This window comes from Microcebus murinus, chromosome 9 (genome assembly GCF_040939455.1).
Source record: "Microcebus murinus isolate Inina chromosome 9, M.murinus_Inina_mat1.0, whole genome shotgun sequence".
In the NCBI taxonomy this organism is placed as follows: Eukaryota; Metazoa; Chordata; class Mammalia; order Primates; family Cheirogaleidae; genus Microcebus; species Microcebus murinus.
The window spans coordinates 76,116,759-76,142,303 of record NC_134112.1 but is presented as its reverse complement, the minus strand read 5'-3'; the positions used below and the strand labels follow the sequence as shown (position 1 = coordinate 76,142,303).

The 25,545-nt window shown below is 37.1% G+C and overlaps 1 protein-coding gene across 9 annotated transcripts in view; it reads left to right on the top strand.

Annotated features, from left to right (window-relative positions):
• The first annotated feature begins 817 nt into the window (after positions 1-817).
• The window catches only part of CADPS2 (calcium dependent secretion activator 2), a 454,741-nt gene continuing 430,013 nt past the window's right edge, over positions 818-25,545 (top strand). For 8 of the 9 annotated variants that reach the window (XM_076006584.1, XM_076006583.1, XM_076006580.1 and 5 more), the window contains exon 1: positions 819-1,288. In XM_076006584.1, the coding sequence (XP_075862699.1) occupies positions 950-1,288 (339 nt within the window). In that variant the 5' untranslated portion in view covers positions 819-949. Of the gene's footprint in view, positions 1,289-25,545 lie in introns of all 9 variants that reach the window. The other variant, XM_076006585.1, reaches the window with a different exon arrangement.

The window sequence follows — 25,545 nt, the reverse complement described above, 5'->3', positions numbered from 1 at the left end:
TTGTTCTTGCATCTGCAGGAATAAAACAGTTTAAAAGGTAAGCCTCGTGTTTTTGTTTTTTTTTCCTTTCCATTTTGTGCCAACTTTTATAATTTGCACTTCAGCATGAGCGTCAAACTGCAGCAGAGCAGGGCGAAAGACTTTTCAGCCTCTTCCCAAGGACATTTCGAGATGACTGGCTCCAGTTCCACTTTTCCGCGCTCGAGTTGAACCCTGGATAACAGGTTCGCGTCTGAGAGAAGTCCCAGCTGCTCCCCCTCACCTCGTGCTGGGGACAACCCTCCCCTGTCCCCCCATCCCACTCTAACCTCCCCAGGAAGCCTGCGGGGTGGAACACATCCTGGGTGGTAGGGTCAAGGCATCCGAGCAGCCCTAGGTGGGCGCTCTCGTGCCCACCCCGCTCAGCTGCTCCCCTGCCTTTGCAAACTGTGCGCTCCGGCGCCCTGGCACCCGGACACCTAGCCCGGCCAGCGGCGGCAGCGCGCGCGCACGCGCACTCCGCGGCCCCGCGCCGCTCCTCAACATTCCATTCCACGTGTTGCTAGTTGTAGGCGCCACAGGTTCCCCACCTGCGCCGGGGCGCTCGCTCCGGCCGCTCCACCTCTGCCGGCGGACTGAGGGGAACCACAGGGCCGGCGCGCCTGAGGCCGGCGCAGCAATTCCCGAGGCGCTCAGGCTCATCCCCCACGCTAACTCCGCCTATTCAATCCCGGTGGCTCCCCCTCTTCCCCCTCCCAGTCTTCCTCCCGACTCCTGCCCGCCCCTTTCGCCCTGGTGGTAGGAAACACTCCTGGATCCAACTCGACGTGTCCGGAAAGCCCTGGCCAGTTTCCCTTTCGCTCTGCGGCCGCTGCTGCCTGCCCCGCGGCTCCCTCGGACCCGCGGGTGCCGCCGCCGGGGGTGAGGCGCCTGGGGACCGCGAGCCGAGCGGCGGGGTCCCCCGAGCACCATGCTGGACCCGTCCTCCAGCGAAGAGGAGTCGGACGAGGGGCTGGAAGAGGAGAGCCGCGATGTGCTGGTGGCGGCCGGCGGCTCGCAGAGAGCTGCCCCGGCCCCGGCTCGGGAAGGGCGGCGGGACGCGCTGGGGCGCACGGGCGGCGGCGGCGCGGCCAGACCCGTGAGCCCGAGCCCCTCGGTGCTCAGCGAGGGGCGAGACGAGCCCGAACGGCAGTTGGACGACGAGCAGGAGCGGAGGATCCGCTTGCAGCTCTACGTCTTCGTCGTGAGGTGCATCGCGTACCCCTTCAACGCCAAGCAGCCCACCGACATGGCCCGGAGGCAGCAGAAGGTGAGTCGCGGGACCGGCGCCTTCTGCCGCCACTTCTCCCTGGGGTTTTCTCCGGAGAGCCCTCTGGGGTGCCTGCCTGTCTGCCGTCTTCCTGCGGAATAATCTTTGGGGACAAGACGGCTCTTTCGCCCGCCGGGTGTGGGGTTGCATCGGACACCTTTTCTCCCCCCCTCAACCCGGGTGGCAGGAGCTGTCAGCTCACCATCCGTGAGACCTAGACCGACCACCAGCGCCCGCCTTGCTGAGGTTGCACCCGGCAGGAGCAGCTCTGGCCGGATTAGATTGCAACTCCTATCAAGTTTAATTTCTAACAGCAGTCATGCATTCCTGTCCCCGTAGCCCGGTGTGGTATTGCTAGAGCTGGGCTTTGCCGTGAGTCTGAATGAGTATGTAGCTAGGTGAAACAGGTGAAGTCTGAGCACTTTTCTTCTGTTAGCCAGAAAGAAATCTTAGCTAGGGAGACGTGCAGAAAATCTCCTCAGTGAATAAAAACCAAAGTTTCCTTTACTGCCATACAACCGGGACATCAAATGCACAAACACTGAAGAAGGTATGAAGCTTTGTAGACTAGTAAGTTATTCTCTGTCTTGGCAGGCCTAATGAAACGTACTGTTGATGAAAAATAAGGCATTGATGCATAATCGCTTCATAACAAAATGCTTTCAGAATGCTTTGTTTTGTTTTGTTTCTTGCTTTTCCCCCAAAGAGGATAGAGGTTTGTTTCAGGTGAAATGTCTTCCAACTTTAGTTTTAAAACAAGACCGAGGAGTCTGATGTTCTGTAGCAGACAAAGGAAATGACTCAAAATTGCCTGAGTAAATGTTTACAATAGAAACTGTCTAGGAAATTTTGTTAATATTGTAGTATGCTGAACCTGGAAGGTTCTGTAGAAATCTGTAACAGTCCCCTCAGTTTGTGACAAGACATGGAGATCTGGAGAGATTGTGGTTTGCTCAAGACATACCTAGGTGCACAGATATTTATTTTCTGAGATATTAACTTCAAATGTGATGTATTTTTAGAAATTTGGAGAGGTTTTGAATTGACTTGAAATGTAACTAGTTCAGAGTAGATTCTGTCTCCCTAATCCCTCTCAACACTCTCCTCCCGTTTAACTGACCTTTATTTTTTGAGGTATGATTGATGTGTAAAAAGCTGTACATATTTAATGTGTACAACTCAGTGAGTTTGGGGTAAGTATACACCTGTGAAACTGCTTATAGTTAACAGTACTGTATTGTATGCTTATGATCTACCTTTAGAAAATTTTTATGATCTGTCTTTAGAAAATTTTATTGAGTGTTCTTACCCAACCTTTTAGAACAGGCACAGACTGAGTAGCTATTTTGAAATCATTTATACTTTGGGAGTGTTATGGGATATTTCTTTACAGTTGGAGACTAATCACACAGATCCTTCAGGTAACCGAACCCTGTAGGATAGTTTAGAGTCACAGAAAGTTAGAGCTGGAAGAGATCTTGAGATCCTCTAGGCAACTCTTTATGTTGGAGACGAGAAATAGGTCATAGTATCATTCCCCATGCCTGAATGATTAAAGCCACCATTCCTCAGGTCAGTTTTGAATGCCCTGCAGTGTCTTTGTGAGCACTCCACTCCAGGATGAATACCCTACTTCCTAACCAGTTGCTTGTGTTGAGTCTCTTCTGAGGCAGTTTCCCATGTACTCTACTTCACGTCAAGTCAAGCAACCGTCAACTTTAGTAGTCATTCTTAAACTAAGTGTAATTTTTGAGATATATGTTGTGGTATGAGTTCTATAAAGTTTATATTGTCCAGTCTCCAGCTTTATCACTCATATTGCATTTAAGCTTATTCTTAGTATATTAAAGTATAAAAATAATGTCTGGTAAAGTTAACAGGCTATTTCTTGTTGGAATATTACCCTTGAAGATGTCTTTACAAAAGTCATTTACTAGGAGTTGACTTATACTGTGAATACTTGTTGCATTTTGTTGATGAAGCAGACTCTCCCTTAGTTGTTCAAATAGTGCAGTTTTCTCTCACTCCACCTGTTTCAATAAGAATGTTTGTTCAAAATTATTTGAATTGGCAAACAGGTGCATTCACAGTAGCCCTGAGGAGATTATTGTTACAGCCTTATCCAGGCATTACCAAAAGTAATTTCAAATTACAAAAAAGAAGCAAAACACTATATATGTTCAATGACAAAATAGTTGGAATGCTTAGAAATTTATATTTTCTAAGTGCTTAGAATATTGAGTGTAAATCAAATTGTGAATAATTTTTATTTTTTATTAAGATGGATGCCCCATAACAGCCTAAGTAGTTACCTTATTCAAAAGCCTCACCCCTCATAGTAACGTGCAGCTCACAAAAAGCAGCTGAAATAATTCTTGGCAGTCTGGTTTCCTCCTAGAGCAAAACGAAATGAGAATTTAACTATGTTCAGGTGAATTCGATGCACAAGCCAATAATTAATGCCAAAAACTTACTTTAAGTCTTGAATTATACAGTTGGATTATATAAAAGAAGTAACAGGATAATTGCAAAATCACTAATCCATTGTATATTTTTATTCTGTATCTTCAACTAGTCAGACATTCAGTAAAAAGATTTAATAGCTTAGATTATTGTCATTGAAATGCATATTGCTGCTTACTCACTTCTTTCAACTTTGAGAATTTAGAGACTCAAAAATTGAGATCTGAAAGGGTCCTCATTTTCTAAACAAAGAAAATTAATCACAGAGATAAGAGCTTTACCCTGGAGGCCAGGACTCAGGTTTTTCATCAAAGCCCTTTCACTGTTAGGGCTGATGAGCTTCTATGAACCAGAGCTGAGCAGCCCTGTTTATTTTTTCACCTGCCCAAAATGGCCCACAAAGCTAGTAAGAGGTTGTGTCTGTGAGCTATTTGATAAAGCTTAATAGCATTAAATGCAGTTAACAAAAACAGATATTTCTTTGCTTTTGGCTGGAATATTTAAACTAAGAGGAATAATAGTCTCTGTAATTGACTACTGATGGCTTTATAGAAAATTCTGGGGGTGAGTATGGGCTAGACACTGACAGAGTGCTGTACCACGTGGTCACACCTTCTAAATAAACATATCCAGGGGTTCATGCATGTTAGGAGTATGATGTAACAGACATCTAAAAATGACTTCAAGAGTGAATGGTGTTTAAGCTTCTAATGCTTGCTTTTCTTGATTACCTTTGCACTATAATGATGCTAACTGATTATGGACTTTGGATGATTCTAGATCATTGGTTAAAGGTAGGATCAGTGTTGAAAGTAGAAAAATAATATAAATCAAGCAAATCAGGTATTAGTAAAGGCAATTTGCATGTCATACTTCTGGAAAACATTGAGACCTTGGAGGAAACAGTAATAAAAGGGCTCCTTTATAGTTAGAAGGTAGGGAGACCCTTACAAGCATAATGACCAGCAGAGAAGAGGTAAAGTACTTTCACTCAGAGATGTGACTTCACAGACTTCAGGTCTAAATTCATAACTATGTTTAAGATGCATGTGACTTAGAGTCTATAGGTTTCTAGTCAGTATTTGCTCTATTCATTATTTTTGTTTTTATTAAATTTAGCAAAAGTCAGATGTTGAAAAGGAGCCAACTAATTTTTAGCTAGAAATAATGAAGAGGGAGTTAAAAAGATTAAGATGGTATCTAATAGCTTTCCATATGATTCATATATCCGTGTTCTCTGTGGTTCAATGTGTATTGCCACTATAATCACACTAAATTGTGCCTTATAAACCTTTTTGTATCATAATCACTCCCACCATTTTATATAATTTTCCATGATAGAATCTAAGTTTGAGAAATGTATATAAATAATACTGTGAGATTGCAGATGGTGGGGAAGCAAACTTGAGTAAAATTGATCTGGAGGAGAGCATTGTGGAGAAATAGTATTGGTTGGAATAATACACAGTGGGCTTTTTGCCTCCAACTCTCATCTGAATGTTGTACTATGATAAAATGGCCTTTATCTCCCTTTGGAAGCAGTAGTTTTCTACTTTTTTTTTTTGTTTGTTTTAATCTCAGAGGTGATCCTTAAGCTCAGAGAAAGAGCCAGTTTTATTAAACTTGAGCTATAGATCTACAAAGGCTGAGAATCACTTTTCTTGTGCTAGGTGCCCTGTGTCTTGGTGTTATGTTTTCCTACCTTTGGGGCTTTTATGACACAAATGAGGCCTGATGTGTACTTAGCACTGTGCATGACATGTAAGAACTTAGCAAATGTCTGTTGTATACATGTAAGTCTTAGATTCAGTCCATGCCTCAAGGATTAGTGAGGCCTAGGATGGAGGAAAGATAATATAAAAGCAAAATGAAAGGGTCTTCTACTCTTCTTTTGAGACTAGTGTTCTTAAACATATTTTGAGATCTCAAGGGCTTACCTCATCTTTCTAAAGAAAGTCATAAAAATGGTACTACCTGTTGGTATAGAACTAATGACTTTGAAGTGACACCTTCTCAGTGCGCCTACCAAACCCCAGAGACAAATAAACAGCATTGGATCTCACAGTATGCCTTGTTTTCTTGCTTGCAGGTTTCCAGCAGATCTGGTGATAGTCTAATATGCTGTGCTCTTAGGGAGCTAAGATCATTTATCCCAGCGATCTCCAGCCTTTTTGGCACCAGGGACCATTTTCATGGAAGACAGTTTTTCCACGGAATGGGGAATGGTTTGGGGATGATTCAAGCATATTGCATTTATTGTGCACTTTATTTCTATTATTATTACATTGTAATGTATAATTAGACGACTCACCATAGATTGGGGACACCTGATTTATCATTTGGGCTCCTTAGGCTTTGATATATTATAGTGCAAATTCAGAAAAGATGGGTTATGTTATTTGCTGCTGTTAATAATAGGGAATACTTTGCCCTGTGGTGGTGAGTTGGAAACCACACATTAAAGTAAAACCTCAGACCAGACTTAAAACAGTATCTCATAGAAAAATGCTTGTTGCTTCCACTGATTCTTCTAACCCTCCACAGGGTATCCTGAGATCACAGCACTTAATTTGGAGGAATGAGTTGTGCTAATGAGAACTCAAACAGATTAAGTGATGCTGGCATTTGCTGCTTTCTTTCGAAAATGAAATCAACTAATTTTTGATATATATAATGACTACTTATAAATTGAACCAAGATATTTGAATTGTGTATTTTCCCTTTTCAGATTTTTTTTTTTAATGTAAACAGCTATCCTTGTACTTTCACAAGATAAACAGCATGGTTTGTGAGGTCTTTCAAAACGAAATTAAGAAATCTGACTGCCAGATCATAAAATTATAGGAATTCTGAATGGGGCATCTTTCCAGTTATCATTTGCTAGTGAGGCAGGCCACTTTTGAGTTGTTCTGCTACTTTATTCATTTCAAATTAATTGGCACCTTTCTTTGGGAAGGGAGAAGTGGGTTGCATTGTCATGTAATATTGCTATTTCAGTTTTTAGGCTAGGGAAAGACCTAATGGTTGTAAATAGTGGACATATCAGTGGGACAAATGACATATTTCTTTGAGTTTGAATAATATTCAATCATCAAATTATGGAGCTGTTGTTCAAAATGTCTAACATTACATTTTATGACCGGTGTGTTTTAAGTTACTTAAAGATTTTGATATGATTTCATTTCTTAAGAAGAAAAGTCGGTCATTCTTATATTGACTGCACATTAGAATCACCTGGAGAGCTTTTAAAAATCTCATTATCCAGGTTGTACCCTACACTAATTCAATTAGTCTCTGGGGGTATAGTCCTAAAGCTTCCCAGGTGATTTCAGTGTACAGCCAAGGTTGAGAACTACTGTTCTAAAGAGAATTACAGAAAAATGGCTTATTTTCACCTAAGCAAGGTAAAAGTATTTGCAATAATGAGTGAGATTACTGAGTAATTACAATGATACTCTATATTAAGGAAAAGGCAATAGGGATGCTCTGAGCAAGGAACAAAAGACACACCTAAGTAATACTCTAAAGTTTGTTGAGCCAATACGATTGAAAGGCCAGTAACATACTTATTTAGACTTTTAAAAGGTCTTTAATAAAGTAATGTGCTGGAGGCTTTTAAATTACATTGGCAGTTGTGTAATTTATTCATTATAAACCCATAGATAAATCACTACATTAGCAACAGAAAATATAATAAATATTGGACGCTGAGCATGAGTGTTGCTTTCCATTCCAAAATGAACTTGGAAGGAGAATATAGTGTAACCTCAAAAGTTGGAGCTGACACTGAGTAATTCCTAACTGAACAGTACATTTCACAAAAGTCTTACAAGATCTTACACTGTCTAATTAATCCCTATTTAATCGGTGGACTGTTTCCTCAGTGGACACAGTGGTAATGCATACAGGCTTTTCAAAAAGGAAACTTTAGAAGGCATTCTCACATAATTTTCTTATTAAATAAATTAATTAAAACTATTTAAACAAGAATTTATCTAAGTTCTGCTGGCTCCAAAATTCTTACATTAAGTGAATAGTAAGGAAAAGCCTCTCTGTTCACATTGCTTTGAAAGATAAAGTAACTGTTGGTTTGTGTTTGGGAGCCTCTATTTGTACAGCATTATTGGTCCTTTGTTTGCATCTCAAAACCTTTGGTTGGGCTTGGTGGCTCACACCTGTAATCCTAGCACTCTAGGAGGCTGAGGCAGGCGGATTGCTTGAGGTCGGGAGTACGAAACCAGCCTGAGCGAGACCCCGACTCTACTATAAATAGAAAGAAATTAATTGGCCAACTAATATATATAGAAAAAATTAGCCAGGGATGGTGGCACATACCTGTAGTCCCAGCTACTTGGGAGGCTGAGGCAGGAGGATTGCTTGAGCCCAGGAGTTTGAGGTTGCTGTGAGTGCTGACGCCATGCCACTCACTCTAGCCTGGGCAATAAAACGAGAGTCTATCTCAAAAACAAACAAACAAACAAAACCACTACACATCACTTTGTAACTTTATGGTTTGAATATTTTCATTTTATAACCTTCAAGTTGGTGATGAGTTTTTACAGTGGAAGTCTTACTGGGGCAGAAGGCTTGAACAATTTAAAGGCTATCTTTGCCAGTCTGATAGCTGAACTATTTGATTTTCTCCTTTCTCATTGGTTGTGAGGATGATTTCTGTATGTGTGTATAATCTAGTATCCTTTCCCCATTTTTCTAGTGAAATTTTGATTTTGTTAATTTATGTGAATCCTTTAACTATATATATAGAGAGAGAGAAAGAGAGAGAGAGGGTATCATTCATTTGTGCAGTATGTGTCTATTGTCTGCCTTTCATTTTGTTTTTAGATATACTTCTATTGACCTTTTCCTTAATAACTTTTTCTCATTTATGCTCTTAGACAACTGCCTATCTGGAATGAAAGGTTGAGGCAAGAAGTTGTATTTACTTTTTTTCCTCAAACAGCTAAGCAGTTGTTATCACCTGATTTTTGATGAAACTTTCACTACTAAGCTTTAAGACCTGATTAATTATGTTCTTTCCTTCATTATTTACTTGGCCAACTATTCATTAAGCCCCTATTATGTGAATTTAACACTGTCCAATGTTTTGAGGATATAGTAGAGAATAAAACAAGCAGAAATCCTCTTGTGGGCTAATGTTCAATAATTTGTAGAATACACATATAAATTGTGTGTATTATAAATTTATTAGCCTAGTTTTTTTTGCAAGTGATCATATAATTTTGACTTATGAAAACTATATATATTTTAATCTCTGATGTTGGTAGTTCCCTCTGCTGTGTTAGAAATTCTTTCATCATTCTTCCTACCTCTACTCTTAAGAATAGTGGACCAGTATAGCATATTGGTTAGGAAATCACTGTGTTTTTAGGGAGACTTGGCTTCATTCTTCTCTAATACTCATTCACTGTGTGAACAAGGCACTTCATCTTTCTGGGCTCTGACTACTATTTTCGTAAAATGGTGAGATGATGTCCTCATAGAAATCTTGTGATTAAATGACATGAAGCCTGTGAAGTGCTTAGTATAGTGCCTACTACATACATATGCTCCAGATTAGACGCTGTCATTTCTAGTTGATTTAATTAAGCGTGTTTGGGAGGCAGTGATATTTTTTACTGGATCTAGTCTTCCAGGAGCATAGTTTATCTTTTCATTTAGTCAGGCTGCTTAAGCTTCTGTAACATTTTGTGTTTTTCATTATATAGACCCATTGCAATTATAATCAAGGTTATTTTTAAATATTTAATAATTTTTGTTCTTATTGTGACTTATCTTTTTCTATCTTATTTGTGTGGATAAATGGGAAACTTTAATTTTTTGTGTTATAACAGGCCATATTGATGTTATATATTTATGGTATACAGTTGATTTTCTTTAGTATTGATCGTTCTAGATTTTCTAGGTAGGTGATTGAATCATCTGTTGATAGTAATGGCTTTTGTCTGTTCCTATCCAGTAGCTGTACCTCTTTTGTTTTACATGTCACCGTATATTCCTTTATATTCATAAGAGAGAGGGCTGTCATTTTCTATTTTGGACTTCCATGGTCACAGGTTTGGTTTTAAGGAACAGTGGTATAAAGTGAGAAACATTTTACCTTTATTTGTGTTCTAGTATAGTTTTTTTTTTTTTTAAGAAGAGCTTTTTGTTTGTTTTTAGTATGTGAAGTATATGATACTTGGATTTTTAGAAGAATTCTCTTGTGAAGTTATCTGTATTCAAAATCTAGTTTAGATTTTTTTCTGTCTTTAGCTTATTCCATTCTCTCCTTATTCAAGACTCAAATATGATAATTGGATGATTTCAGAAAATTGAGCATTTATAGATTTTCAGATATATTAAGATAGAATTGAACATATTTGTCACTTATTTTCCAATATCTTTTATGTTGGCTTTTAAGTCTTATTTAGGTTATATTCTCCCTTTTAAAAAATTATTTGAGATGTGCCCGATCATTTTGTTTTTACAGATAAAATTTGTTAACTTTGTAAGTTCTGCTATTCTATAAATCAGTAGTTTCTGCCCTTTCTTTCTGTTTCCCTTAGGGTTTTTAAAAAAGAGGACTGAGGGAAAGGTAGACAGACATAAGAGAATGGTTCTTTCATCTGGCTTCTTGGTTAAGATGCTTAATTTTTTTTCTGCTTTTTGTGGTAAGATAATGAAAATATTCAAAGCAATGAACTTGCCTCTAAGTACATTTTGGCATCAGTCCATATGTTACATCATAAAACTTATTTTTAAGTTTTAAAACCTAAAATATTTAATTTTAATTTTATTTAATCTTCAGATTTCTTTCCTTGAACCACTATTTACATAGCTAATTAGAAGAGTAATTTTAAAATTTCAACTTGCTGAAAAATTTTTGTTTTCTCTTTAATAATAGATTTCTAATTTTATATTGACAAAGAATGTAGTTTACTGAACTATTCTTAGCATTGTTGTTCTTAGCTTTGTTATGTTTGCCATCACAAATTAGTATATATTATGACTTTGGGATTAAAAGTTTGCTATAGCTAGTAATTAGCATTATTTTAGAAATCATTCCAATTTTATTTTTGTCTTCTTCAACTGAATTGTCCTGGCATAATTTTTTGCCTTTCTAGCCATGTTTAATTCATATGTTTTGATGCCAGGCTCTTAGTAGTATATAGATTCATAAGTATATACTTACAGTCAGTGAAAAGTAACTTTGTTTGATCTATTTAATGTGTGTGTGAGACAAGGGTTCTACTTTGTCCAGATTTAGCATTGAAACTACTTTCTTTTAGTGGAGTTTGTCAGATATTGATAAGTATCTGTAATACATACATACCTATACACATATATTCACCTGTTTATATGTGGTATAAACATGTATATACATACATATGCATGTGTGTACACACTCATATTTCCAGATTATTTTTACTGAGAAAAATTATTTTATGCCATGGTTTTTGCCTAGTCTTTAATAAGGGAGTTTGAAACATTTTATTAATCTTTATTGATATGTTTTATCTCACTGTTTTCCATCTCATTCAGTATTTTCTGTTTCCTTTGATTTTTGTTTTATATCTTTTGCTATATGGACTCTATTTTTTGTTTCTCAATACATCTCGAAATAGAGGAAGTGCCAGATATAGGTGGGTGGTTTTGCTTTCCCCAAAGATCATTCTCCTTAGGGGGCATTTGGCTGTCTTTATTTGGGGACATTTCAGCTGTCCTATCCTAGAGGTAGGGATAGGTAGAGTAACAATATAAATCATCCTCATAGTTATGCTTGCTGTTCTGATTTAAAGGGAAGAACACATGTGTTTTAAGAGGCTATATCCAATTTTGTTCATGGGTTATGGAATTAGTGGACATTCCTCTAGAAATTGGGTTATAGTTTTATCTTTAGTCTACAGTGTTGCTACCCTATTTTTAAAAATATTTTTGCGGATATGCATGGAATGTTTTATTAGAAGGTGGGAAAAATAAATTCTGCTAACCATGAAGACTGTATTCTTACTACTTTAACATATTTAGGGAAATATATTCTGCATTTTATTTAAAGAGATGAGTCTTAATTTGGTTCTCTAGAAAAAATTTCTAAAACTAAAAATACTGCTTTAGATAAAAAGGCTTACAAAATGCTGAATATCATCAGAAAAAAATCTGAAATATAACAAGAAAACTCTAGCCTACGCTTGGGAAGCTCTTGTTTTCTTAACCAGAAGGATTGCATATATTCTTGAGCAGTAGTAAGTAGGGAGACTGAGATAAAGCCCATTCTTGTTCTCTCATCCTTGCTTCAACTAGGTTCAGTTTGCTTTTACACTTTTTATATAATAAGCTTCTGCATAAATTTTCCTTTGAAGAAGAAATAAAGGTTCCTATTTATTTATAATGAAGTTCACCAATACACCTGAAATGACAGAAGAGAGGTGCCAAAATGTCGAATAATTATGAAAACTTGAAGTTACATGACTGAAGTATGCAATACTATAAGAATTTCTGTGATATTTAATCACCAAAACTTAGAACCCTAGGCTTTGGACTTTTTTCCCTTTCCTTTTTATTTCTTACAACTATTTAAGAGATAAGCAATGTGGGGGTATGCAAGTTAATCCACGGCAGATCTTGCTGTAATCTTGTTGAAATCTAATAGGTAAGATGTTGAGTTTCTAATCCTGCCAATAAGAGCAGATCAAAAAGCCAAGTGTTTGGAGCTCAGAAGAGGGATTTAGGCATAAGAGTTAAATTGGAGAGTTGTTATATGGCTAGTGATTGAAGCCATGGGTTTGAATGAAGAGTCACAGAAAAAGAGAATCAGCAAGATGATTTTAATGACTGACCTTAAAGAACTTCAGGATTTAAGACAGAAGAGAAGGCTGAGCTGGAAAAGGAAATGGAGAAGGAACAGCCAGATGTATAAGAAGAAAACTAAGATGGTCAATGTCACAGAAACTAAGGAAATAACTATTTAGCAGAGGGAGTAGAAAACAAGTGTCAAGTACTACTGAGAGGTAAAGATGGGAATTTAAAATGTTAATTAGATATGGCAATATGGTGATGGCCCCCACATTAGTGACCCTAGGAACTCATTTTAGGTTTAATTTCACACAATCCATTTTTTATACATTAACATTCCAAAACTCTATTTTGTATGCTGAATTCAGCCTTTCTTTCTTTAGCTGATGAACAGCTTGAGTTATAACTTGGTGCCTTTGCTACTCAACAATTAAGCTTCAGCAGGATTGCTCTTTGTATAGGCTTTTTGGAGGAAGGGGAGAAACTATATAAACATGTGTGTACATATATATGTATTTGTTATACTTTTGTTTTATAAAAGAATTTAAAATTGTTAGTGATAAACATAGGTTTCAAATGTGCTACTGAGACAAAGATTATGAATTATACTGTAAATAGCCAATCTTTGACATTAATTGGGTACTTACTAAGTTTAGTTGTTTTTCAATTGTGAATGAAAAGAGCAAACTCAAAGAATTGTGCAAATGCTGGAATACATAAATTGAAAAGTAGAATGAACCAGGTTATTTGTAATATATATTTTTTAGCTCAGTGGTAATATATCTCTCCCCTCGTCCATTCTCCCCTTTCTTTCTCAGATCTTTCCATTTTCAATTTTCTATCTTGTTATGACAACCCTATCTGTAGTAGAGTAGGGGGTCTTCCCTTCCTTGACCTTTCTAAATTGCTGTCTCTTCATCTGTGAAATGATTAATACTTGCTTCAGTGAGCTGTTATGAAGATTTGTAAAATAATTTCTGAAAAGCATCTGGTACAATGCTTGTATGGACTATATCTTCAAAGAGTGTCCTTTTAAAATTTTCTGATAAATTACATCTGGGAGAAAATATTTCACACTGTAAAGAATATTGCATTTAATCAACAAATATTGAGGTAATATTTGAACAGATGTTGTGTGGGAGGCACTTGAATATAGGCATGGAAAAGATAGCCCTTTTAAAACCCTAGTTGAAAAATCATTGCGTTTAGTTATGGGTTACAGTGTGACATTTTGTTCTATGTATAGTTTGTAGAAAGATTCTGTCAAGATAATTAACATATCCATCACCTCACAAACTTATCATTTTTGTGGTAAGGACATTAATAGTCTATTCTCTTAGCAATTTGGAAATATATAATACATTATTGTTAACTTTGATCACCATGCAGTGTAATAGGTCATTAAAACTTATTCTTCCAGTCTAACTGAAACTTTGTCCCTTTTATCAACATCTCCTCTTTCCCTATCTCCTTCCTACAACCCAGCTCTGGTAATCGTCTTTCTACTCTGTTTCTATGCATGTATATTTACAACTGTTATAATTTCTTAATGAATTGACCTTTTTCCATTATATAATCACCATCTTTGTCTATTTTTACAATTTTCAATTAAAAGTATATTTTGTCTGGTAAAGTACACTGCTCTCATTTGGTTTCTATTTGCGTGGAATATCTTTTTCCTTTCTTTTTCTTTCAGTCTGTGTGTTTCCTTAAAGGTGAAATTAGTCTCTTTGAGGCAGCATATAGTGGGGTCTTTTTTTTTTTAATCCATTCAACCATCTGATGTCTTTTGACTGCAGAATTTAATCCACATATATTCAAATTAATTACTGATAGGTAAGAACTTACTATTTTATTTTGTTATTTATTTTGTGGTTAATTGGTGGATCCATTGTTCTCTATTCCTCTCTTTCTGTCTTCCTTTGTGGCTTGATAATTTCTGTAGTGGTATGCTTTGCATTCTCTGTTTTTATCTTTTGTGTATCTACTAAGGATTTTGCTTTATGATTACCATGAGGCTTGCATAAAATATCTTGTACTAATAACAGGCTGCTTTAAGTTGATAACAACTTAATTTTGATTACTTACACAAACTCTACAGTTTTACTCTCCTCTCAATTTATTTTTGATGACACATTTTGTATCTTTTATTGTTTGGGTCCCTTAGCAAATTATTGGAGCTGTATTTATTTTTAATAGTTTTGTCTTTTGACCTTGTTACTAGAGATGTAGTTGGTTTTCACACCACCAGCACAGTATACGAATGTTCTGAGATTTATTACATACTTACTTTTACTAGTGATTAAAAAGTTTGCTGCTTATTGACCTTTTCCTTCAGTTTGAAGGACTCCTTTTAGCATTTCATGTAAGGCAGGGCTAGTAGTGAAAATTCCTTCAGCTTTTGTTTGTCTGAGAAAATTTTTATCTCCCCTTCATTTTTGAAGAACAAGATTACTGGATATAATATTCTTGGTTGGCAGCTTTATTTTTTTCTTTCAGGTTTTTGACTGTATCATCCCATTCCCTTCTGGCCTTCAGGGTTTCTGTTTAAAAAAATCCACTAATAGTCTTATGAAGTTCCCTTTGTATGTAACAAGTCACTTTCTTTTGCAGCCTTTTTAATATTCTATCTTTGTCTTTTACTTTAAATTTTCTTTTTTTCTTTTTTTTTATTTTACAATTTGATTATAATGTATCTTGTGGATTTCTTTGGATTTATCATATAGGTATTCATTGAAGTTCCTGGATCTAGATTTCTAATTCCTCCTCCAGACTTGGGAAGTTTTATGCCATTATTTCTTTGAATGTATTGTCTATCCCTATCTCTCTTTTTCCTCCTAGTACTCTAGAAATGCATACATTATTCTGCTTGATGGTGTCCCTTAAGTCCCTTTAGCTGTCCTCATTCTTTTTCATTCTTATTTATTTTTGCTTGTCAGATTTGATGATTCCAGATGGCCTGTCTTTAAGTTTACTAATCTTTTCTTCTACTTGATCTAGTCTACTGTGAACTACTCTTTTTGAATTTTTGAGTTTAGTTATTCTTCAGTTCCATGATTTCTGTGTAGTACTTTTTAATATTCTCTCTCTCTCTGATGAAATTCTGAGTTCTTTTTTGCTTTTCTTATCTTGGTCTTTATGAATGTCATTTTGAATTCTCTGTCAGGTAAGTTACATATCTCCATTTCCTTAGGATCAGCTTCTGGATGTTTACCTTATTTTTTAATTTGGAATGTATTTCCCTGTTTCTTCATTTTCCTTGATTCTCTGTGTTGTTTTCTGCACGTTATTTAAGAAAACCACCTTTCTCTGTCTTGTTACACTAGACATGCATAAAAGATATTTCTTCCTAATCAGCCTGCTAAGAGATTCTAGGTTCTAAGCTATTTGCACGTATCCAACCTTCTCTCTTTATTCTTAGTGAGCACCCTCTCCCCAATTAGAGAGTGTCAAGTTGTGCTATTGCCATGAGAGAGGAAAGATAAAGACCAGCCCTTTGGGATGCGGGCGGAGAGGTTGAGTGTTAGATGTGTATTCCAGTTTCTTCTTTTCTTGCAGAGAAGCTGAGAGTCAAAGTTTTTCTCCCACTCAGTCTGCCCTACACTAAGAGGAGGGTCTGAGGCAGATTCCTGCACTCTTGATCAGTCTGGTCACTTTAAGCTGGGAAGATAGCTGCTAAATGTTTGTAAATTTAAAAGTCACCTTTTTGTTCTCAGCAGTATAGAGCTCTGTCAACTCCCAGAGGTAGGTGATTTAGGAGCCAGTCGCTTGAGTGAAGGCTGTAATAGTTGGAGCACTTGATGTATACAGAAACTACTTTCAGGGAGAGTCTACAGACATGGATTTATTGCTGTAGCAAGTCAGGAAAGAAGGCTCAAGGAGTGCCCAGTCTTCTGTTAAAGCAAGAAGAATCCTCACACTATCCTAGTAGGAGGAGATTTCTGGTCTGGAGTTTTCACAGAAGCAAGCCAGGGAGGAAGGGGCAAGGAGTGCCCACTTTCCCCTTCAGGTCCAAGGAGGTGCCCCAGCCTCCTTCTAATCAGAGAATGAAGGACTTTATCTCAGGATCAAACCAGGAAAGAAGGCTTGGGGAATGTTGTTCGTTATGTTCTTGGTGCCAGAGGTCTCCAACCTCTTTCCGTGGAGAGATTTTCTATGGGGCTGGAATTGTTGCGGGAGCTAAAGAATTGTCATGCTTCCTGTTTAGACTGAAAGACGTTTTTTTCTTTATGTGTGATGTAGGCTTCCAGATACTTACTTATTGAAGGCCAGAACCACAGGAGCTGCTGGAAAAAGCATAGAGTCAAAACCCTTTCCAGGGGGAAGCTGGGAGTTGGTTTGATCTTTGGGACTACAGCTGCTGGGAGTGCTTATGCAGTTCAAAACCCCTATTGTTGTTTAGGCATACACATTCCTGTTCAGGGAGAGAGACTGTGGAAGGGGCTTTGGTGTCAATAGCTGTTTTAGATAGGGTGGTCCTGGAAAGCCTCTTAGACAAGCATGTAGCTGTTGACCAAGACTTGAATTAAGTGAAGGATTAAGCCACTTGGGGATGCAGGAGGAAAGAGTATCCAAGAGGGCACTAAAAATAAGTGCGAAAAGCCCTGAGGTGGAATAAAACAAGCTTTTCTTATAAAGAACAGCAAAGTGGTGTGCAGGCTGTGTGAGAGTGGTATGAATAGAGGAAAAGAGAAGAAATGAGTCAGGAGAGGTAGATAGAGTTTAGCTTATGTCAGTTATTTAGGTTGTGGTAAGATGTTTAGAATTGAAGTGATAGAAAGCCATTGGAAGATTTTGGATGGGTTCAGGAAGTGATGTGATTAGGATTCTAAAGATCTCTTTGTCTGATCTGAGAATAGACCCTGCCGCTACATGGCTCAACTCCATGGCTCACGCACTGTTTACGTGGAATTTGAGGTACCCCCTTATAGTTGCACAATCTTGAGAATAGAATGTAGGGGCAAGAGTGGAAGCAGGAAGACCAGATTGGAGGCTGTGGCAATGGTTTAAGGTTTGAATAGGTAGTAACCTGAGCGGTAACATAGAATATAAGCAGAAAGTATTTACTCAACATTATTTAACTGAGTTCATAAATATATTAAAATGAGCAATAGGGTAAAACTGTGCTGTTTGGAGTTTGTTGCATGGCTAAAAATATTTAACCCATTTTATCACAATAATACATAAATGCACGTGGTTAAAAATCCCAGCCTTGCAGAATTTGCAGTAGAAAGCAACAGTTCCCAGCCCTACTTTTCCTCATTCCCAGTCACATTCCCAGAGGGAGACCTTTTAACTCTTAATTATTTTTAATTCTTCTGAAAAATACTTCAAAAATCTAAAGATGCTTACACCACTCTTCCTCATTTATCTTTCTTAGACTTGAGCCATTACAGTACTTCCTGCAGGCTGGAGAGATTTAGCTCACTCACATAAGCTTCTGGCTCCTCTTTCTTCTACTTGGAATATGGTTATTTACCATTATTAATTTTTGCTAGTAGACTTTTTATATTCTCTCCATTCTCACAAGCAGTAAAATTTTTAGTTGGGTACATGGCTGTCTGGCTGAAAATGACATTTCTCATTTTCTCCTCTCCCTTTTCCCTGTGCAGTGGGAGTGAGGATGATTGTTCACAGAGAATGTAGGTTAAGAACACAGCCCCCAGGTTTATTTCTCCCTTGGGAAAATAGGGGCCAGATCCCATAGGACCATCAGTCTTGATGAGGAATTTCAGAGGCAATGTCTTTGTTTTTATAGAATTCAGAGCTAGCCTAGAGACTGCTGAGATTTCTCTGAGAGTGGAAGGGGAGTCTTGCCAGAAGAGGAGCAAGTATTGTCTTACAAATTGCTGTCTCAAAGATGTGTCAGTAACTGGTTAGGGAGCAATCAACATCTCATATTTGTTCCAGCATCTCTTGTGGCTACATATAGCTAAAAGACTTAAGTACAGGCAAATAGGGTATTAATGGAAGTGATGTGTACAAACCAATGGGACCTCCCCTGAAGGGGAAGAAACAGGTTCTCTCGGGTCTCTTTCCTCTTCCCACCGGCTGGAATATTAGTGTCATTGTAGCAGGAGTTAGAACAGCCATTTGGATGAGTCGTTGGTTGCTATTTGCTGAGAATAGCAGAGCTGAAAGTTGGATGGAGTCTAGGACCCCCACAGCTTTGCAGAGGAATGCCACCACCTTATTTCAGACCTGTTTGTGAGAGAAAAGTGAACGTCTATCGTATGTAAGCTAATTTGTTTATGTTAATTTCTTTAACTTAAGGTATTTGTTATAGTAGGTCTCCCTCTTATATCCATGATTTAACTACAGTTTGCTTTGCAATTTAAATAATATACTCATCCATTATTTCTTGTTCCTTCAACTAGAGACATTATGGTCATATTTTCCTGCTGACAGGGTTAATTGCCAGCTTGATAGTCCTTTTCCCTCTGTCTTTCTTGCTGCAGTGTTTCCAGCCTTTCCTAAAATACTTGCTTTTGTAGCTTCCCTGGCAGCCACAGGTGACCATGTTGCATAACTTTGGGTGTATGAGATGGGAGACACATTGTTAGCATTGCTCCACCTCACCTCCTCCCACCAGTGTCTTTTCTATAGTTATCACCTTGTGACTCTGAGGCTAATACGAAGAGAATTTCAGCGGTGCTGGCTCCTACACAAGTGAGTCTGAAACCCTTAGCAGCAGCTGCTGCATTCAGACTTTTTTTCTCTGAGGAACCTTCTCCCAAGGTTGATTATTTTTTGCTCTGAACCATCGTTAAGATCCCCACACTATGAGCTGTTGATTATTTTTTGCTTTGTAACCATCATTAAGATCTCTACCTTTTGAGTTGTTGATTCTACAAATTGAAAGTGACTGACTTAGTGGTGTTTACATTAAGAAGATTAACTACTTTCGCTGCACAGCCAGATATTATGTTTTGATGGTGTTTGTTTTCATTCAAGTTTTCTTATAGTGTTGATTTCTTTTTTTTCCCCCCTACCTATCTTGTCTCCCTTTATAGCTTCCTTAAGTTGTTATAAATTACGAGCCCTGGTTCTCAGTTGGGACAGTAATATTCCCTAGCAGACATTTAAAACATTTGTGGGGATGTTTTGGTTTTTCTCAGCAATTAGAGGTTGCTACTGGTACTTAGTGGGTAAAGGCTAAAGATTCTAGAAATCTTGAAATGCACGAAGAAGAATTGTTCTTCATGCTATGTGACATCCCAGTGTCCTGTTAGACATTTATGTAGGTAAAAACCTGCTTATAATTATTTGAACCTAGAATATAACTCTTTATTTATAAAATGCAAAGTATCTTTTGTATAATTTTAATGCACAGCAAGTTTTTGTAGATATGTAGAAAACTCCTAGGTAAACTGAGGGAAGATTAAACTTTTTTTTGTTAGGAACTTTTCCTGCAAATTTCCCACCATTTTAAAAAATAATGTCACCAACAGCAATGACGCTTGTGAGATTTCTTTTACCAATACAGAGTGCTTGTCTTAGCCTTCATCTTTAGTTGTCACATTCTCTTTGATTTTTATGGGTATATACAAAAACTATTAAGCCCTTATTTCAAAAATGTCAAAAAAAGGAGAATAGTGTTGACAACATTCAGTTAAATATTGCCTAACTTTCGCTAAACCCAGACTTCTTCATTATATAAGTGGATGTACACATCTGGTTTTTTATCTTCTAGACCAGTTATGTCTAGGTATTTATATGCTGAAATACATGTTATTTCAGTTATTTTATTGTTTATTTGTATTCCAGTAAGGATAATTTATTTATTTGAAAATGTCTCTGCAGATAATATAACCTAGCTATAGATTTTATTTATGGATAGCAAAATGGGTTATTATTTAATTTTTAAATTAAAAAGGGACTTATTGGTCAGGACCAGCAGAAAATAGCTGTCACACTGTAAGGGGAAATTCACAAATTATGGAGTTTGGCACAATTTAGGGAACTAGTGAGAGTTGTCTTAGCATTCAGGGATTAACTGTGGGGTCGGGGGTAGGAGCGCCTGTAGGCCTAAAATGGCCAAAAGTAGGGAACCTGACCAGAACTGGATGGGAGCTACAGCCATGGGACAGAGACTGTCTGACAGAAGCTGTGTTCTCCAGTGAAGAGTTTTGTCACTGTCCAATTCTCCGTGGCAGGGAGGGAGCTAAGGGAATAAACCTACCATCTTCTTTCTCTCCTCTCCGTCTGATTTTGTGCTGGTACCTTACCATAGGAAAACCCGAAGAGCATCTGCAAAGCAAAATGCCTGGCTGTTATGGTTCCAAAGCCTTCCATAGCACAGAGCAGAGTAGAGAATAGGGGAAAGAGAATTGGGAGGACAAAGGGGAAATATCAAAGGCATAGAATGTTACATCAGTTTAGGTTTGAGAATCACGAATCCTTCCAAGAATCCTTCCAAAGGATAGCCTTAATCTCTCTTATTTTTGCTTTTCTCCCCAGGTATCTCCTTCCTGTAGCCTTCTGTCTTGCTCTAATCTGAACTGGTATTTGGACAGCAGGCTGAGAATTGTCATTATCTCTTCAAAATTCTTTTGAATTGGAGCCACTGTTTTTTGATTCCTTCACCTTTGTAAGAAAGAGTGTGTGATAAATTTTCAGATTCCATGCAGGTCTGAAATTTTTTTTTATCTTTGATGGGAAAATTGTCTGGGCATAGACTTCTGCGTTGAAATCATTCTCCTTCAGAAAATTGAAGGCATTACTATCTTCTGGCTTCCAGTGTTACTAATGAAAACTTTAAACTCTGGTTTCATTCATCTTTTATGTTTTATTTTGTTTTTAATTGACATAATTGTACATATTTATGAAGTAATGTGTGATATTTTGATACATATATACATTGTGTAATGATCCAGTCAGGGTAATTAGCATATCTTTCACCTCAAACACTTGTCATTTCTTTGTGGTGAGGACATTCAAAATCTTCCCTTCCAGCTGTTTCAAAGCATACAACACATTATTGATTATAGCAAAGTAGACGAATGGGCTTACATCAAACTAAAAAGCTGCACAGCACAGGAGGCACTCAACATAGTAAAGACACAACCTATAGAGTGGGAGAAAATATTTGCACACTATGCATCTGACAAGGGGTTAACATTCGGAATCTATATGGAAATCAAAAGCTCAATAGCAAAAAATCAAATAATACAATTGAAAATGAGCAAGAGTTCTGAGTAGACATTTCTCAAAAGAAGACATACCAAATGGCCAACATGAATAAGAAAAAATGTCCAGTTTCACTAATCATCAGGAAAATGTAAATCAAAACTACAATGAAATATCATCTCTTCTCAGTTAGAATGACTTTTATCAAAAAGACACAAAGTAACAAATGCTGGTGAAGATGTGGAGAAAGGGAAACTCTGGTGGAAATATAAATTAGAACAGTCATTATGGACATTAGCATGGAGGTTTCTCAAAAATCAAAAACTAGAATTACCATACGATCCAACAGTTCCACTGCTGAGTATACATCCAAAGGAAATGAAATCAGTGGGTCAAAGAAATATCTGCACTCCTATGTTTATTCAGCACTATTCACGATAGCCAAGATACAGAATCAACCTAAGTATCCATCAAAGGGTGAATGGATAAAGACAATGTAGTACATATACACAATGGAATACTATTTAGCCACAAAAAGAATAAAATCCTGTGATTTGCAACAACATGGATGATCATAGGATATTACATTAAGCGAAACAAGCCAAGCACAAAAGGACAAATACTGTATGCTTTCACTCATGTGGAATCTAAAAAAGTTGATCTCATAGAAGTAAAGCATAGAATAGTGGGTACCAAAAGCTAGGAGAGTAGGGGAAACTGGAGTGTGGGTGTGGGCTGGTAGGAAGTGGTTGGTATAAAGTTACAGATAGAACAAGTTCTGGTATTCTGTTACATAGGTGGGTAAACTATAGTCCTTCTTTATTTAGATGACCAATTTTTTTTTCCTTTCTCAAATATTGTAATGTTCTAGTCTTCATCCTTGGAGGTTTCTAAAATGTTGCAATTATCTTTCTAGATTTAAAAAAATTATTGTGCTCGGCAACTGTTGATTGCAAAGATAGGAGCATGTCCTTGAACTCTTAGATATGCTCTTATTTTTGTGAATTTGGGATGGGAGGAGGCTGGGAGGTCGAGAGTGGGGTTTGCTTTTCTTTAGAGAGACAGCTCTTCGAAGTCATCCTACTGTTAGCACACTTACCCCTGGAACAGTCTATTTGGATGAATTTTCTAATCATACTCCTAAGATTGTTGTTAACAAACAAGTGTTTCTATCTGCCATTTGGCTTTACTTTAGGTACACAGAGTAATAGAAAGTTTGCTTCAGAGAATCAAAGAACATAGTAGAGTTGACCCTTTACATCCATCCATGGGTCCCACATCCTTGGATTCAACCAACTCCAGAATGAAAATATGTGGGAAGAAAAACCAATAAAAATGACAGTACAACAATAAAAAAGAATACAAATAAAAACAATACAGTATAACAACTGTTTATATAACATTCACATTGCATTAGGTATTATCAGTAATCTGGAGAAGATTTAAAGTATATGGGAGGTTGTTATATGTAAACACTATGACATTTTTTATAAGGGGCTTGAACATCCATGGATTTGGGTATCTGAGGGAGTCCTGGAACAAGTTCCCTGTGGATACCAAGGGAAGACTATGATAGTATATTCACATTATGTGTATGATTAACATATTCCCTATTTTCTTATGTTTTCGTTTTCTGTGTGACTTAGTAGTTTTATCTTTCTCTCCCCTGTATTACATTAATGGAGCTGTTACCTAGAAGAAGGCCCATCAATTCTAAAATGTGATGAAATAAACATCTCACTGGAGAAAGGAATGTCAAAATAAACGTGTTGCTCATTCAGCAGTATGTTTTTGCCCAGAGGCATTAACCAGGCATTGTTTACATTAAGCTAAAAATAAAAATTAAAATTAATTCTCATCTAATTAATTATCCAGCTCTTTTCAACGTAGGGCTCCCATGTTTAATCAATCATTTGTAAAATTTCATAAGAGTCTTTTGGGATATTTTTCTTTATTGTAAAATAGTGTAAATTTTCATTTAACCAAAACCCAGTCAAACTGAAAATGTAAAGCAGTTTTAGGAACAAAACAATAAAGGAGGGATAGGGGGGTTATCAGGAGTATATTCTGAAAAACAACTTCTGAGGTATGTGCCAAGGTCGAGAGAGACCTGAATTCCATTAGAAACTTTTTGGCAGAAGTTGCCTGATTCTTTTTATGTGCATGGCCCTCAGGCCCTGTTCCCTGACCATATCAATATGTAATGGTTTCAGTAGGTAGTACCATCTGTGTTTTTTGCTCCCAAGGTCCAAATGTGTGACAATGAGAACATTTTAACATTTTAGAAAGCAATTTCTTTTATTTTCATTAAAGACAGCTTTATTTAGCATATGTGCCTAAATACTACACTTCTTACTTTTTGTTTTTTGTGCCAGGGACCCCACAAGGCCCCCAATGTTTTCATTTATTTCAAAACTACATATTGCTGTTCAGTGTCCACACAGCAGTGTATAGTCTCCATATTGTCATGAAAAAATATAGTTTAAAATGTCAACTATACATAATGTGCTTGTGTGCTTGAAATATTAATGCTTACAATATTCTGAGATGATGTGTCTCAGAGTAAGAAGGTTAAAAAGCAAGTGATAAAACACACATGGCTTTTAAAAGAAATGAGTTGGATTAAATGACACTTTGAAGTCTTAGAAGCTCATCTTTTTCTATTTCTGTATTTGTTCAGAGAATGCAAACACTCTGACAGGTCAGACAGTTTGATGGTGTTTGAATTTGAACTTGGGTTTCTGTGCCTGCAAATCTTTGGATGTTTACCTCAGGGATTTTTCAAGGTGTCTTTTTTTTTTTTTTTTTTTTTTTACGAAATAAGAACTATTTTGATTTTTGTGTAAAAGCTCTTATTTACAATTTTTATTAGACTGCATTGAATTCAGGAATACACAGATGTATTACAGGACAAACATGTGCCCCTAAAGCATTGCCACCTGCAGTTAAAGCCTGACATGAGGTGACTTGAGTACTTTCATCTTCACCAGTGGCTTTGTACAGGAAGTTACTGAGGATTGTCTGGGAAACTGAATAGAAAATCTTAAAATGTCAGGACCTCATAATGGGAATTCTGAATTCTCATAAACTGTAATGGAGTCCGTTTAAATGCCAAGGAGTTTATTGATCTTAATTGCAGGTGCCTGTTCTTAGGGCCCAGGTTCTCAGGGTGGCTTCCTACTCTCTTCCCCATAGTAATGTTGAATCTCATTATGAAAGTGATCGTTATTTAATAAATAACTCAACCTGAATTTCTCTTTTTCAGTTTTTACTTGTTGTTTATTATTCATAAATATCCAGGATAATCATATGTTTTCTTGAATATAAAAATCATATATGCTTATAGTACAGTGTTTGGAAAATACAGAAACATAAAAAGAAATAGAAGGGAAAATACTTCTAATCTGACAAGGGGTAGTAATGAATGCTGAGTAACTCATCCTTATCATCATTGTTTGCATCTCTGTTTTTCCCCATTCATCATGCCATAAACAGAATTTTATATCTTGCTTCCCCCCAACTTAGCATTATGTCCTGAACATTTTCCTGTTCAAAAAACTTTTGTTAATATTTGTATGGTTATGTATTCTTTCTTCCTATACACATATAATTTACTTAACATTTATGCCATGATGACTACCTGCTATACCTTATGAGGAGAGGAAAGGTGGATTTCAAAATATTTCTAGACTAGGAATAATGAGTTGAAAGATTGTACACATTTTGAGACTTTTAATATGTATTCAATAATTCTCTAAAATGAGTGCTGATATATATATATATATATATATATACTCCTAGGAATAGTTTGGAAGAATACCCATCTCATTCAAGCTTGCTAATCTTGAATATTATATTAAAGATGTCTTTGT